This window comes from Octopus sinensis, linkage group LG7, assembly GCF_006345805.1.
Source record: "Octopus sinensis linkage group LG7, ASM634580v1, whole genome shotgun sequence".
In the NCBI taxonomy this organism is placed as follows: domain Eukaryota; kingdom Metazoa; phylum Mollusca; class Cephalopoda; order Octopoda; family Octopodidae; genus Octopus; species Octopus sinensis.
In genome coordinates, this window is record NC_043003.1 from 43,954,761 (window position 1) to 43,969,760 (window position 15,000).

Here is a 15,000-nt window from a genome sequence, read left to right on the forward strand (position 1 = left end):
ACATATTCTAAATTAGTTATGACTATTGATTAAATCTAGTCTTAGAGTGAAAAATCACAACCCAAACATTTTTAACGACTTAGAAGTCAAAATCAAATTTATAAATGCATAATTTAATCATCCCGACAAATGTCAAATTTATAATCCCCGTACTACATCCAGAAAAATAACGGATACAAAAGAGCCCCGAGTCTACCTGAATGTAGCGGAAGGCACGATATTCGTTCTACAAAAAACCGTTGAGAGAAGATAGTTATTGATAACTCTAGGCTATTTTTCCGCTTAACACATATGCTGTCTATCTAAGAAGAGCGATTCGATCATAAACACACACTGTAGAACATTCAAACATTCTATAGTTTCACGTATTATTAAACGCTTCATTATACTTAAAATTGTAATTTAACGTTAAGCTGTCAACCAAAATTATCCTAATTCATTTAAAAGTTATCACCATGTAAATTTCGAATACGCTTAAAATTCATTAAAAAGATAATCTTTTAGTGCTCAAACTGTTTTCTGTAATCGTTTGTTTAAACAACTTTCTAGCATTAAAATCTTGTATGTTCAGTTTAAAATTGCTTGGAAGTTAATCCAAGGCAAATGTCGAAAACAAAAGAAATACCGAACTACACTTTATTTCAGTATTTCGAGCTTCATAAAACATTTGTGGAAGATAAATCGGAAATGTAATGGAACAATAACTTTGGCTCAGATATGTCCGAGTTTGCAGTGACATATGAATATTTGTATTGTTACCTTAATTCATCTATATTATGATGCTCTCGTTCGCTGAAAATCGCTTCAATTTATTTCTCGGAGAAGCGTACTTGAATATCAGTTCCCTGATGTTACACTATTCGGAATTTATGGTAACTAAAAATTCATGATTGTGGCGTTTGTCTATCTTTTTTCAATATCTATTTGTCGGCAGTTGTAACTTTATGCGAACATGTTGTGTTTGTGTGTAGATGGTACTTCCAATGTAGGAAACGTTACATTTCTTGCATACGGATTATACAATACATGAATCCTCACGTATAGATCGATAATGTTGATAGTGTAAATAGCAACGGAGCACTATTCGATGGTATTTTCTGATGGTTGATTTCAAGACTAGAAATTCCTCAACAAAAGACTACAGATCTATATATTCGATCTCATATGGATCACTTGGCTGATGGAAGCAGTGGTTCTGTTATGGAACTTTTGACATGGATAGAAGCTTATGTAATCCCTGGAAGTATGATACTGGCACTAATGTGCATGAATAGATTATGCATAACGTAGAACTACGTCCTTTGCGAGCCGATTTTCTGTGAAATATGCCACTTCGCACCTCCTTTGCTTCAGGTTTGCATAACATTTGCTTTCACACAATCTTCTCTATGAAAATCGTAGAAAGCACCTCGCCAACTGCACTATACTGATGGATACTTTTCTCACACTGGCTGTGTCTATTTCTCACGCAATGTATCACGGCTTTTTCTCTTTCTATTAAAACACTGTGCAATTACCTGATTTCTTAAACAATATCCCGCACACAAAACTTCTATCGCTGACCTTCACTTTCTTTACATACACACACACTCACACGCACGCACACAACCACACACCTATCTGTTATCTTCTCACACACACATACATATATATATATATGTGTGTATGTGTGTGTCTGTGTATGTGTGTGTGTGGAGGCGCAATGACCCAGTGGTTAGGGCAGTGGAATCGCGGTCGTAGGATCGTGGTTTCGATTCCCAGACCAGGCGTTGTGAGTGTTTATTGAGCGAAAACACCTAAAGATCCACGAGGCTCCGGCTGTACTATTTCACCACAAATTTCTCTCACTCTTTCTTCTGTTGGCCTGCTCGCTTAGCCAGCGGGGTGGCGTCATTGAAGGCTAAAACAATGCGAAGCGCATTGTGACCAGCGATGCGTAACAACATCTCGTGGCCTGGTCGGTCACGTGATCACGTGATATGTATGTATATATGTATATGGAGGCGTATGTGTACGCATATAGAGCATGTGACAATCATTTTACTTCCAATAATATGTGTTTGATTATTTTCCAAGTGATTCTTTAGCATTTCCAATTGAGTTTCCATAAAACTGTGCGATTACAAGACTTACTTCCCCTAAGGTACCATAATTGATATATTTCCCAACTATCCTACACCATAGCCGCATCTTCAGCAATTGGTTGTGAGTACAAACATAATATGTAACCGTGCTAAGGAACCCACCATGTCTGTTGTTTTGTATTTTGTCCGTCAAATGACTGAAAAAAGTAAAAGAATAAAATAATATATAAGCACGCTTGCACTCACACGCAGACACACATATACCCATGCATACGCATACACATACACACATATATGGCGGAAATTTTCAGATGAATCCTCAAATGTCGATTTTGGTCAGATGTCATCCCCAGACATTGACCACTATTCATACATGTACGTTGGTGTCTATACTTCTCGGACATCACGTGCAATATGTATTTCATTAACTAATCCATGTCCTCTAACAACATGAAATGTTATCTCCACACTCATCATGATCCTTACACATTCACATGTATACTCTGCCTCCATGTCCATTTTTAAACATTAGAAGAAATTAAAATATATTTTCCTATTCACAACTGGTCCAAATTATTTTCTAAAATTAAACATCTCTTCCTACTGATTGAATTTTACATTAATAAATATTAATGAAATGTGACTTGTAAATTCATTTGTAATCCACATTATTCAGTTTAGATTTCTTTAAAAGACATACAGTTTATTTTATTTTATTTATTTTTTATTCTGTATCATATCATAATTCCCATGATATGCATTTAGTATTGACGATCATTTCCGTTTTCGGGCAGAAAATTTATGAAGGAGAACATTGTAATGAAATTAGCGGGAAACAAAATCCACAAAAAATGTGTAAAATGAGGATGGCTCATAAACCACGTCACAGAAGTTGAATTGGTTTTTACATTTATTTCACTATAATTAAGTGGTTCCTAGAGAGATTCCCTCTATAAGAGTTTGTTGAATTACATGGAAGGGTTTTCGAAAATTTTGTGAGCTTTAATGATAGGGACATTAAGTGTTCCTGCAAAAGTTTAGAGCATTATGTAATGAATTACGCATGAGTTTAATTACTGTCGTATTACATACAAACGTGCATATATATATATATATGCAAATACACACAAATATACACACACGTATGCAGGTACATGTATCCATCCATCTATCTATCTATCTATCTATATATCTATCTATCTATCTATCTATCTATCTATCTATCTATCTATCTATCTATCTATCTATCTATCTATGTATCTATCTATCTATCTATCTTCTTATATTTGATTACTCGATAAAGAGGCGAGGTCAACATATTTTATTTTAGCGTAACAAAAGTAACGATGGATGGAAGTCATTATTTTTTCCTAGTTCACAAAAAGAAACACTAAGTCAAACATAGTCACATGTTTTCAATTTTGAATGGTAAGGCAACTTTATAAAACCTTGTAATTGCCTATTACCGATTTTATCATATCTCAAAGCGATTCAGAATTGGCGCCGAAAAACAAAAACAGTATATTTTTCGACAGCCTACTACTTCTATAATACCAAGTCCACATTTTCGTGAATACTAACTATTCATTAAGTTCATATGCACGAAGCCACACCAGTGTGTAGGAGAAATAATGGAGTACTTGTACTTTTTTATCAAGCAGATACAACGATTTACCAAGCAAATACTACCTCAGCAAAACTTCGGATCAAAATACAAATTGATGTAACTACACAATGCATAGTATTATATACTCTTATCTCTTAACCCTTAGCAGTTAGATCCGTCAGTACACTCAGTACAATAAGAAACAAGCCTTCTCCAAACATCTCGATGGAATGCTTTCCTTTTAACCTACCTTAACCTACCGAAACCCATCGCTCTCAAGTCATCCCGAAACGGCCTGCACCATCTCATCCTTTGCCTTCCACTCGATTTCGTTGCTCCTTTGGGCGTCCACTCTCTCACGACAGCACCATGCATTTCCTGCAATAACTGAACAACTTAGTCAATGCAACGAACCCACCGCCTAGTCGTCACATTTTACAAAGTACCACTGCTATCTCTTCTCATTCCTTTTTGTTTTCTTTCTTTTCCGGTACGATTTGCCAGAATTGAACGTACACAACGTCAATGGAACGCATGCAACAAGTGGGAAATCTTCTGTGATGTTTTAAGGTTTCATAGGCGTGGTTGGTTGTTAGTCTATAAATAGATGACTATAACTACATGTTTATCTTCTGATTGTAGGATTATTATTTGATTAATCAGGTAAAACAGGATAGGACGTTGAAGTTTGGCGTGACTTAAAGTCATATCGTTAAGAAAATAATGCAACTAAGTACCCTCTAATTGATTACTTGATCCTTACATTCATAATTGGCTGGCAAATTATTTTCTTGAAGATGCAGGTAGATTTTGCAATTAAAATATTAAAACAGTATTAAAACAGTTTATAATCTTTGTTTCGGCACAATGGTCCGAGTCACTTTCTGACGTAATTTGTTTCGGTTATTTATCTCCAGAATTCACACCTCGCAGCAGGCATCTTTGACTTTCATCTTATCAGAGTGAATAACAATGTATTAGCAAGGTACCGAGTAGCCATTTACCATTAACTTTCTGGTCTTGTGCCTTTATCATTATGAATAATATTAATTATTGCAATGTAGCAAATGGAATTATTCAGATATTGTTATTCGATAATTACGTATGACATAATCTTATATAGTATAAAATCGCATTAATCCGTACTGTACCATGATATACACAAGAAAATTTATATTTCAGACTATTTACACGGTGATATTTCATATCTTTTATTAAAATAAATATTTTTACGGAACAAAGAAAAATCTGCCTCTAAAAACCATTGACCGCATATTATATGTGCGCAGTAAATTATTTTTCCTGGCGTTATGTAGTCTAAAATTACAATCTAAATAGCTTTTTAATGGCTTTTCTTGTGCGTTGGTATTCGTACACGTGTTTAAAACGGCTGTGTAAACTATTTAAACATGAATTTATAAAGCCCTGAGCGTAAAGAAACAACATTTCGTTGCTTTGAACAAACGAACGCAAACGTGCTTGAAAAGAAAAGTTAGCAAAAGAAATACATTTGATTTTTAAAGAAAATAACTATGGAATCCGATATATATATATAAATACACACACACACACACACACACACACATATATATATATATATATATATATATATATATATAGATATATATATATATATATATACACACATGCATATATATATATATATATATATATAAGTGAACTGGTAAGAACCCAGCCACACACAATAGATACACACATAAACAGAAAGCGCATCATGTATGCTTTTCCAAATGCGATACAATCATTTATACACAAACGCACGTACACACACATATATTTACACAAATGTATATATATATATATATATAATCACTTTTGTGTCCGCTTCCGTGTAGCGTCGGTGTGCATGAATGTAGTGGGTATATATGTGTATCTTTCTATACGTTAATCTAGTTTATGCATCTACATGTGTAAATTTCCTAGATACTGCTGATCATTATATGGCCCTTCAGATTCTAGGTGAACATAACAACCAAATTATTGCTGAAAATTAAGATAGCGATGTTGTCAGGAACATAATTTGCCGAGTGAAAATGCCTTCGATGTAGAATACATTTTACCTGTTCTCCCATCAATTATTTAAGTCTGTAGTTTGCTTAAAATTCACAGAATGTTATAACAAAAATTCAGGTAAATGCTGTATTTGAACAACATAAACGTGCTGACGGCCATTCGGAAAAAAGCCTAGCCAGTTAGTCAACAAAACGGTTTAATGCTACATATAAAGCAATGGTTTGCAACATGTTGACTATTTGTTTTGTCATCATAAAGGACGAAAAAAATGTAACTTCAAAAACATAAATAATATATAAAACCAACACCAGTGTACTTTCAAATTATGTTGTTAAGCAACAGCTGAAAATGAAAAAGAAAAAAAAAATGTTCAACTACTATACAAATGCAGTGAAGACAAAGATAAGTAAGAGAACGCCAGTATTCCAACGTTTTCGTCTAATATGTAGGTTGAGAACCATCAATAAGATATACATGCAGCTAATTGCTTCCATTGTTATACCAACAACCACCTACGCCTGTGAAACCCGGAAAAAATAGCGAATATCTCTCAATTGCTGACGATTTTTATTGCTCTGTTGTTATTCGTTGAGAGCTTGTAGAATTGTTAGCTCATAAGGAAAATTTTTACCAGTGACTTACTTTATTATATGAAATATTGTCGGGGACATCTTTGCCTTTTATCCTTCTAGGTCGATAAAGTACATCCAGCTGAACACGGGGTTCCATGTAATCGACTTGCACCCTACTACAAAATTGCTGGCCCTGAGCCAAAATTGAAGCCAATATTTTTGAATCTTTAGATGCTAAATCCTTAAAGAAAAATACGGAAGTGGACGCAAATCCAAGTGGAAAGCGTTTTTGGCAGGGATTATATTACCCGGTATAACCATTACACAATACCACACTTAAACCCATATAGGTTATTTTCTAATTCAATTTTAGTAAATCATATGTAATCTGAAACTGGTTCATGCGTCTGGTATTAAAAAAAAATGCTATCTGTTATTTGAATGTATTCTACCTAAAACTCACACACAGCATAGTATTGCAATACTCTCGGTACATTTATGTATATTCTGGACGTTTCGTTACATATTGCTTTTTATTTCCTTTAATGATAACGAAGCAAGTAAGGTCATAATTTAGTTCCACTTCAAACACCAACATTTTGCTTATCTAATTCCCCAGAGTGTTATACTTGGGTGTATTCAAGATTTCTTTCATATATAATATTTTATTTTCGAATTGACTCATCCAATATTTATCCTAATTAATCTAATTTCTCCACCTGGGAATCTAGAATGAAACATAGTAAATTGATTATATTAGTCATTCTCATTGTATATATTTACAATTAATTGCCATTCGGTGAAGCAATTAGTGGTATAAATACTGGATTATGTATCTGGATATGTTGTTCAATATATGTAAGACATAACCTTATTGTGATTGAAATGTTTATATATAAACTCGGGTAGCCATAATCAATATCGTCATTCTTTAAAACCTCTTCATATCTAATATATAATCTAAAACCTCCTTCATTAAAATTTGTGTCTTTGATCTGAGGCCGTCATCAAAACTTGTGTTGATTATTCATTTAATAAATCTATAAATTTGTTGGTAAACTCTTTTATAGCTGTTTTGTACGCTGTTTGCATACGTCATTAAAAACGAAGTATTTTCTTTAATCTGAGCTCTGTATGTTGCCTCTAAGCTCAATTGTTTTAATGCTGAAGATGATTGAATATAATTTATTTTACTTAAATGTTACCGTGACAAAATTCTTTGAAATTAATCTCAGATAACTTCCTCGAGCGTACCTCTCGTGCACGTTGTTGATTTTCCTCTTGTTTAGCATATATAATGCACAATTTGAAGTCATTAGTGGAGAGTTTGTGGTTTCCTCCTCATATCATTTGCATCAGATTCCTGTTTAGAATAACATTTTCGTTTAATGTGATAGTAATAGTAAAGAAACAGCTAAGAGATCTATTAAGAAAAACAGAGTGAGAGAGAGGGAAAAACCCGCACTCCGTAAATTATTCCCGGGCTAATAGAAAATGTTTTAGCTTTTCGTAATTGTTTACTTCATCTCTAGCTGCAACATCATTTGCCATTTGTGCGGGTTGTGTTCGATGTGCGTGTTTATTAATACAGCTACCTTAATCATAGTTAATGTTTCCTAAACTAGTGAAGGAAGAATACTCCCAAAGCACTTCTGTTAGTCAATGCGTGCCATATTCAGTCAGTTTTTTTCCATTACTGTTATATATCTGTTGGTCATTAACAGGTTTTACAACATATGGATCTTTGTACATTCATTATTTAAATTTCAAAGGGAGACATCTTTGGTGCCATCATGTGTCCCTGAATAATTATAGCAGTTAAGAGTCTATTCTTTTCTGATGAATATTTTTGCATCATATTATTAGGATTTAAGATGGATTCATCTCTATGCAACATTATACTACGTTTATAAATCTTTCATTGTATGATAAAATATATTTCCCTCCGTACATTACGTTCTTAATGCACATTTCAACCAATATGTTGGACTTTTTTTAATACTAATGTATGAACTGATACTCACCTATTTTCAAGTGCAAAACCTTTATTTTTTCTAATTTCCAAAGCATGCCGATGTAATACAAATAAAACATGTTTGGTTTGCTTATGATCGTATATTGATTTCAGAACTGATTTAAGACACATTTAAGTTGGCATTAAACTACTTGTTCCTTTTACCTAGAATACTTTGATACTATTTAGAACAGAAGCTTAGCAGTTTAAGGAGAGTCTCTATTTTAGGTGATCTTGCTTGCGTGTCTTTTTTTGAAAACTGAGGTGTTGGTGGTATTGTTATGCATATTTTTCATATGGTGTTTCGGTGATGTCATTTACGACTTTTAAAGATCTTTATACGCTTTGTTTTTTATATGTATTCACTTTCCAAACATTTCTTTCCTCTTTCCTCTTCCTAAGTGAGTTCTTTGGAAAAAATAAATAACTTATTTTTAAGTAAAAGTATTGTGGTTGGTGCAGAGCCTATTTGTTTATTCGGTGATATTAATATTAACACTTTGTTCCCGAGAATGTATAATATAAGGTGGAAATATGGTATTCCTTTCATAACAGCATTATGGTCTGTTGAACTGTTAGGGTCGTGCTCCCATATTGAGGTCACGTGTAATGGAAAACTTTTAAGGAGGTTATATAGTTGCATTAAGTTAATACGACTTTAGAAGCTTATACGGTTCTTTATTTAGATTAACATTATTTGCGTCATGCATCAGGTTAATTAATTTCAAGGGGTGTTGAGTTTTAGAAATGCTATTTTACATACTGTTTATACCTCTTGATCAATACATGGTTATGTTCCAATACGAATTTTGTAATGTTTAACCTTTAATGCAGGGAGGGTGAACACCATTACTAATTAATTTTTGCTCAATTGCAGTGGAGTGTCTTTTCTACCTTGCTTTCTCTTCATTACTCGATTAAATTATTGGTCAGCAACCGCGCTGGGAAGCACCTGAAAGAGTTTAGCCAAACAAATTGACCCAGTAATTTATTTTAATTCTGGTACAATAACGATCTATTTTGTAAATCACGAATTAAACAGGAAAGAAAATAAACCACTACCAGAGACGAACGCAAATACAAAGCACACAGACTTGCATATATACAAGCACATACGTACATGCATATACACACTTATACATCCATACATATATAATGTGTTTGTGTGCATGCATTTATAGAACAGATAGTGAGGGCTTATCAATCGGGGCAGAATCTTTTATAAGCTCCCTGATTGCACACCAGGCTAACAATATTACCTAGCTATGTAAAGAAATCCAAAATAATCTTTTGAGCAAGGTGCCAAGTTATGTATGCAAATCAATAGATAGGCTTCAGATAAACTGATATTTACAGTGTGATATATAAGACACAAGTTAAAAATAATGGTCATTACTTATAATTCCTTTATTAGACCAAATTTTGCTTATAGCTGTTTCCAGTAGTCATTATAGATAAGTTTGCTCAATTGGTCTATTGATCAATTGAGGTAAATTGAAAGACTTTTCGTCAGTGTGATTACTGAAATAACAAGCACAGAACTTGAAGAATGGCTACTGCATGGGAAAAGTGGAGGAATATTGGAATGTTTAAGTGGAATAGTTGAAGGCAATTTCAATGTAGTGTTAGCAATTGAGGGAGTAGAAGTAGCAGTATTATTATTCGTAATAGCAGGAGTATTGTATTGCCAGATTTAGAAGAGGGACAATCACATAGGTCAGCGACCTTTATCGTTTTGGCATTGTATATAGGTGAGATACTCTCCAGCCATATATGTAAGTGTGTGCGTGTGTACGTATATGTGTGCGTGCATATATAATAATGATGATGATGAGGATGATGATGATATAATAATAATAATAATAATAATAATAATAATAATAATAATAATAATAATAATAATAATAATGATGGTGATGATGATGATAATATGCCCTGATGCAGTACCAGGCAGTGGTTCCCATGATTTTGACCTTAACTCACTGTAAGAATTCTCACGTACATTGTTTTGTCTTCGTATAAAATATGGGCTACAGCAAATATACAGGTCAATACCACAGATTTGCTTGTCTGTTGTTTGACCATACCCAGTTTAGCATGTCCCATAATAGCTGACGATATGTTCATTTCTGATCACGAGCAGAAATACTGGGGAAGCATCATACCCATGTACTGAGAGGAATTCTATTCCATTTGAATAATTCATCTCTGGTAACATGGGTGGTTTGTTCATCATTCTTAAAGTAAACCTTATTCAGGGGACTTTTGATTGAGATGGGCTATTCGTCCTGACGAAAATTCGAACTGAGCCCCACATGCAATGTCATGCATTGTTTATTTTGATATGAGATAACCATGTCACGCACATATGATTGTGATCCATTTTATAGTGTACGCTTATCGGACGGGTAGTCATAATGAGTATACCAGGCATCGTATATTATACCCCAGTGTCATGTTGGCATGCACTGCTCTCTCACTGAATGATAATAATAATAATTATCATCATCATCATCATAAGCATCATCATCATAATCATCATCATCATCATCATCATCATTGCCTTTGCACACCTACTAACTCTGAGGATGTACCACGGTGTCAAATGTTAACTACCAGTGAAGTAAGGTAACATCCCCTATTTTTCAAGCACCTTCCGAAGTATTCGAGCGGTTCCAAGCAGTGCTGTTTTCTGCAAATGCTCCACTCTTATTGCAGCCCCTATTTCTCCCAAGTACTTCTCAAAATTTTTACGCACAGTTTCCAGGGCTCCGACAATTTATTTCTATTGCTACCACCTTTTTTATCGACCGCAACTTCTTAACCACCCACGCTAGCCTGTCATAGCTATCGACGTTTCTTTCTTCTTTATCGCATAACATGTTGTCTGCTGGGCATGCTATGTCTATGATCCAGCATCGTTTGTTTTCTTCCTCAATTAACACTATGACTGGCTTCCTACTCTCTACCACATGGATGCGCAGAATCATAAAATCGCATATGATCTTTGCATTATCCTTGTCGATGATGCCTTCGGTTTTACGTTCGTACAAATTGTGCTCTGTCAAGACTATAATTGTTTCAAAAATATCCAATGGACAACCCTTGCTATATTGTCATGAGCTCTCTTATATTCTTTCTGGGCTAGGGGCGTTCATTGACTGGCAATATGCCATACGGTTTCACCATTTTGTCCGCAGATTCTGCATTTATTACTTTCTCAATATGTTGTCTATTCTGCATTTCATTTAGTTCGTTCTTATTGCTAGCTCTTGGGCAGCACATATTAGAGCCTCCCTTTCCGGTCTTAAATCACTTTTAGTCATCCATAGCCATCTTTTGTCTCTGTCTGTCTTATCTTCAACATCCCTATGAAATTGTCCATGCATTCTTTTCGTTGCACCAGCGACATAATATGAATCGGAAGAAGGTTATAAAGCAGAACCCAAATACTCTTTGTAAAATTTACTTTTTTTATAAATAACTATAGATTATTAATTACCAACGTAGCAGTACTAAATATTCATACCATTATAAGAAAACCAACTGAAAATCATAAATATCACACCCAATTAGATGTGGAATTAAAAACAATATAGCAGATAAAGGACGTAGTCATCATGTAATGCGTAATTATTATAATGGGATTGATACAAAGTCGTTTGTAAAACATCTATAAATTAACTTGAAGGATATTCATAGGCACGTAGCACAAAGTAACTATACCAGTGTTTTTAAATATATTGAGAACATTCCCAAAGAGTATTTGCTTTTATAATTTGAACACTTTTGTGCATGTTTTACCTAATTTCTTTGATGCTTGAATATTAAGTTTTGTTGTTTTCAATATTATTAATGAAAAAATCAAATAACAACAGATGTGAGAAATGCCTTTCCCTACTTTCATCGACATTGTTCTAGCTACAATAATTAAAGTGGAATTTGCTTATTTACATACATCCCACGGATGCACCTTTTAGGTGTATCTTTAGCATTTCATTAATGTAGTTTTGATCACGTCGACATTAAAACGAAGTTTATTCAACATATAACACTATTGCTATGTAGTTCGTGTACACCGGATTATTTGAACTTTGAAGCGAATATACTATTCCTGGTTGGTTATTTCCCTCAAAGCATTCACACATAAGTATTATCTACTGCGGTAGTATCATCAGCGAACATCTCACTATAATATGTTCTAATAATACATCCACGTTAAGCATATTATACAGATTGCTATTCGATAGTAATACTGCTTTCGCTGTTAATATTTATGTATTTTAAAGAGACTATTGTTTATTTGCGACACCAATGACTTGATGGCTTGGTTGGCATGCAGGGAGCGGACACCTGTCATTCACGAAATGCATGTTGGTTGAACTTAGTCGATTTGATAGTTCCGGTGATCAATCCAGCCGATTCCTTTCTTCTAGCAATATTTGTCTGCTCTAAACACTATCAAATTTTGTCAAAGGATCCCTGACGTTGAATTCTGCAATGTACATTGTTGTGATAATTTATCTACGTGAAGTAACACACGAAGACTGATAGCGATAAATATATTTTAAACTCTTATTCAATAGACTTTTGATTGTTTCCACCTCTCATCTGCCTGAATATTCAGGACAGAATCTAATACGTATAGTAATATTTCAGCTATTGTACAATTTCAGAATGATTCCATTTATACTTTAGCTAAAATACCGGATTAACAGAGGTTGCGTATACGCTATTAATGTAATTAACATTTCTATAAGTGTGTAAAAGAGTTAGCATCTATCTTGCAGAATTAGAAATACACCACAGTTCTGTAGTATAGGCACTGGAGTGAGCCAAGGCAAATGGAGAACTGTCTTATGAAAAACGTGTGGCAGCATTAACGGGAATTGTATGTTCGGAATTAAGCATCTTTTGGCCAACTCCTGAACATATTGTTGATGCGGAACAGTTTTAGCTTACATTATTTACATCATTTATATTTGATGGATATTTGACCTCATCTTGTTTGTTGTTATACCCTCCAGCCTTCATCATATATATTTTGAAACCGGGTTCTCATTCCTAAGGTATTTTTTCGATGTTATTGTTCTACTACTACTACTAGTAGTAGTACTGCTGCTGCTGCTACTACTACTACTACTACTACTGTTGCTGCTACTGCTGCTGCTACTACTACTACTACTACTACTACTGCTGCTACTACTACTACTACTACTACTACTGCTGCTACTACTACAACCATCACTACTACTACTACTCTACTACTACTACTACTACTACTACTACTACTACTACTACTACTACTACTACTACTACTACTAATAATAATAATAATATCGAAAAAGCACTATCTAGGTTCGAAATTTCCCCAAGACACCTGATGAAGGCTGGAGGGTATATCAGCCGAAACATTGCGTTAACAACAAACAAGATGAGAACAAATATCCGTCAAATGTAAATAAGGTAAATGTTGTAAATAACGTACATAATTTCTCATCTCTTAGATATACAACAGTTTTAGATATTCATTGAATATTTCTTTCTTTCATCAGTATACAAAGGCTAAGAGAAACTTAAAATAACTTCAAAGCAACTTTGAAGCAAATGCGAAGAAGTATAGGATATATCTTTTATATGATCAATCATAATCATTAGCAATCTAGGATATTGATACTAGTTTTCTTATATAAGTTATTAATACATTCAATCATAATGAATTATTAATTATGTTTTTCTTTCTTTTGTTTCAGAAAGAAAATGCCGGCAACTATAGATGGGCAGATGACAATTGAAAAGACGCCGAGTTATTTTATAACAAAAGAGGTTCCAAAAAGGATCTTCAACATGTCCAAAGAGATGAAAATTCTTGTAATCGTTCGCGATCCAGTCACAAGAGCCATTTCTGATTACACGCAACTTGCTTCAAAACGTATGAATCAGATGAAACGCTTCGAAGAACTGGCATTCCTTAATACCTCAACTAGAATTGTCGACACAAGTCGAAATATAATTCGGATCGGGGTCTACGCAAAATTCTTGGAGCGATGGCTTCATTACTTTCCTCTATCTCAGATGCATTTTGTAAGTGGTGAACAATTGATATCTGATCCTGCGCAAGAACTTAGCTTAGTGCAAGATTTTCTTGGATTAAAAAGGATCATTTCTGAGAAACATTTTTACTTTAACGAGACAAAAGGTTTCCCTTGTGTAAAAAAGGCTGAGGGAAGCGGTCATCCACATTGTTTGGGTAAGACGAAAGGAAGGCCTCATCCAACTGTAGATCCGACAATATTAAAGCGACTGAGAGATTTTTATAGGCCGTTTAATACAAAGTTCTACCAAATGGTTAATAGGAATTTTCGTTGGCCATGATTTTATGTAAAGCGATATTTCTGTACTATGATATTGTCTGTGTTTGTGTATTTACCATGTCATAAAGGAGAGAAAAGAAAACAATACTTCATGTTTATTGCCATTTTAGATTCGAATATGTTTGTAATTTTTTTTCTATGAAAAAACTGTTGTTTAATCATCGGGAGTAAATAAAACCAAAACAAGGCGTGTTTGGTAACCAAACTACTTGTTTATTCCTGGCTTATTCTATACCGATATAGGTTTCGCAGAAACACAATATACATAAATTCATAAATAATCAAGAAAATGAAGAACATATGCAAATACACGAAG

General features: G+C 34.0%; 1 protein-coding gene across 5 annotated transcripts in view; it reads left to right on the forward strand.

Annotated features, from left to right (window-relative positions):
- Positions 1 to 15,000, forward strand: part of LOC115214137 (putative uncharacterized protein DDB_G0277255) — a 222,536-nt gene that overhangs the window by 205,765 nt on the left and 1,771 nt on the right. For all 5 annotated transcript variants that reach the window (XM_029783199.2, XM_036504728.1, XM_036504726.1 and 2 more), the window contains exon 3: positions 14,064 to 15,000. This exon is cut by the window's right edge and continues 1,771 nt beyond it. In XM_029783199.2, coding sequence (XP_029639059.1) covers positions 14,064 to 14,685 — 622 coding nt within the window. In that variant the 3' untranslated portion in view covers positions 14,686 to 15,000. The remainder of the gene's footprint in view (positions 1 to 14,063) is intronic.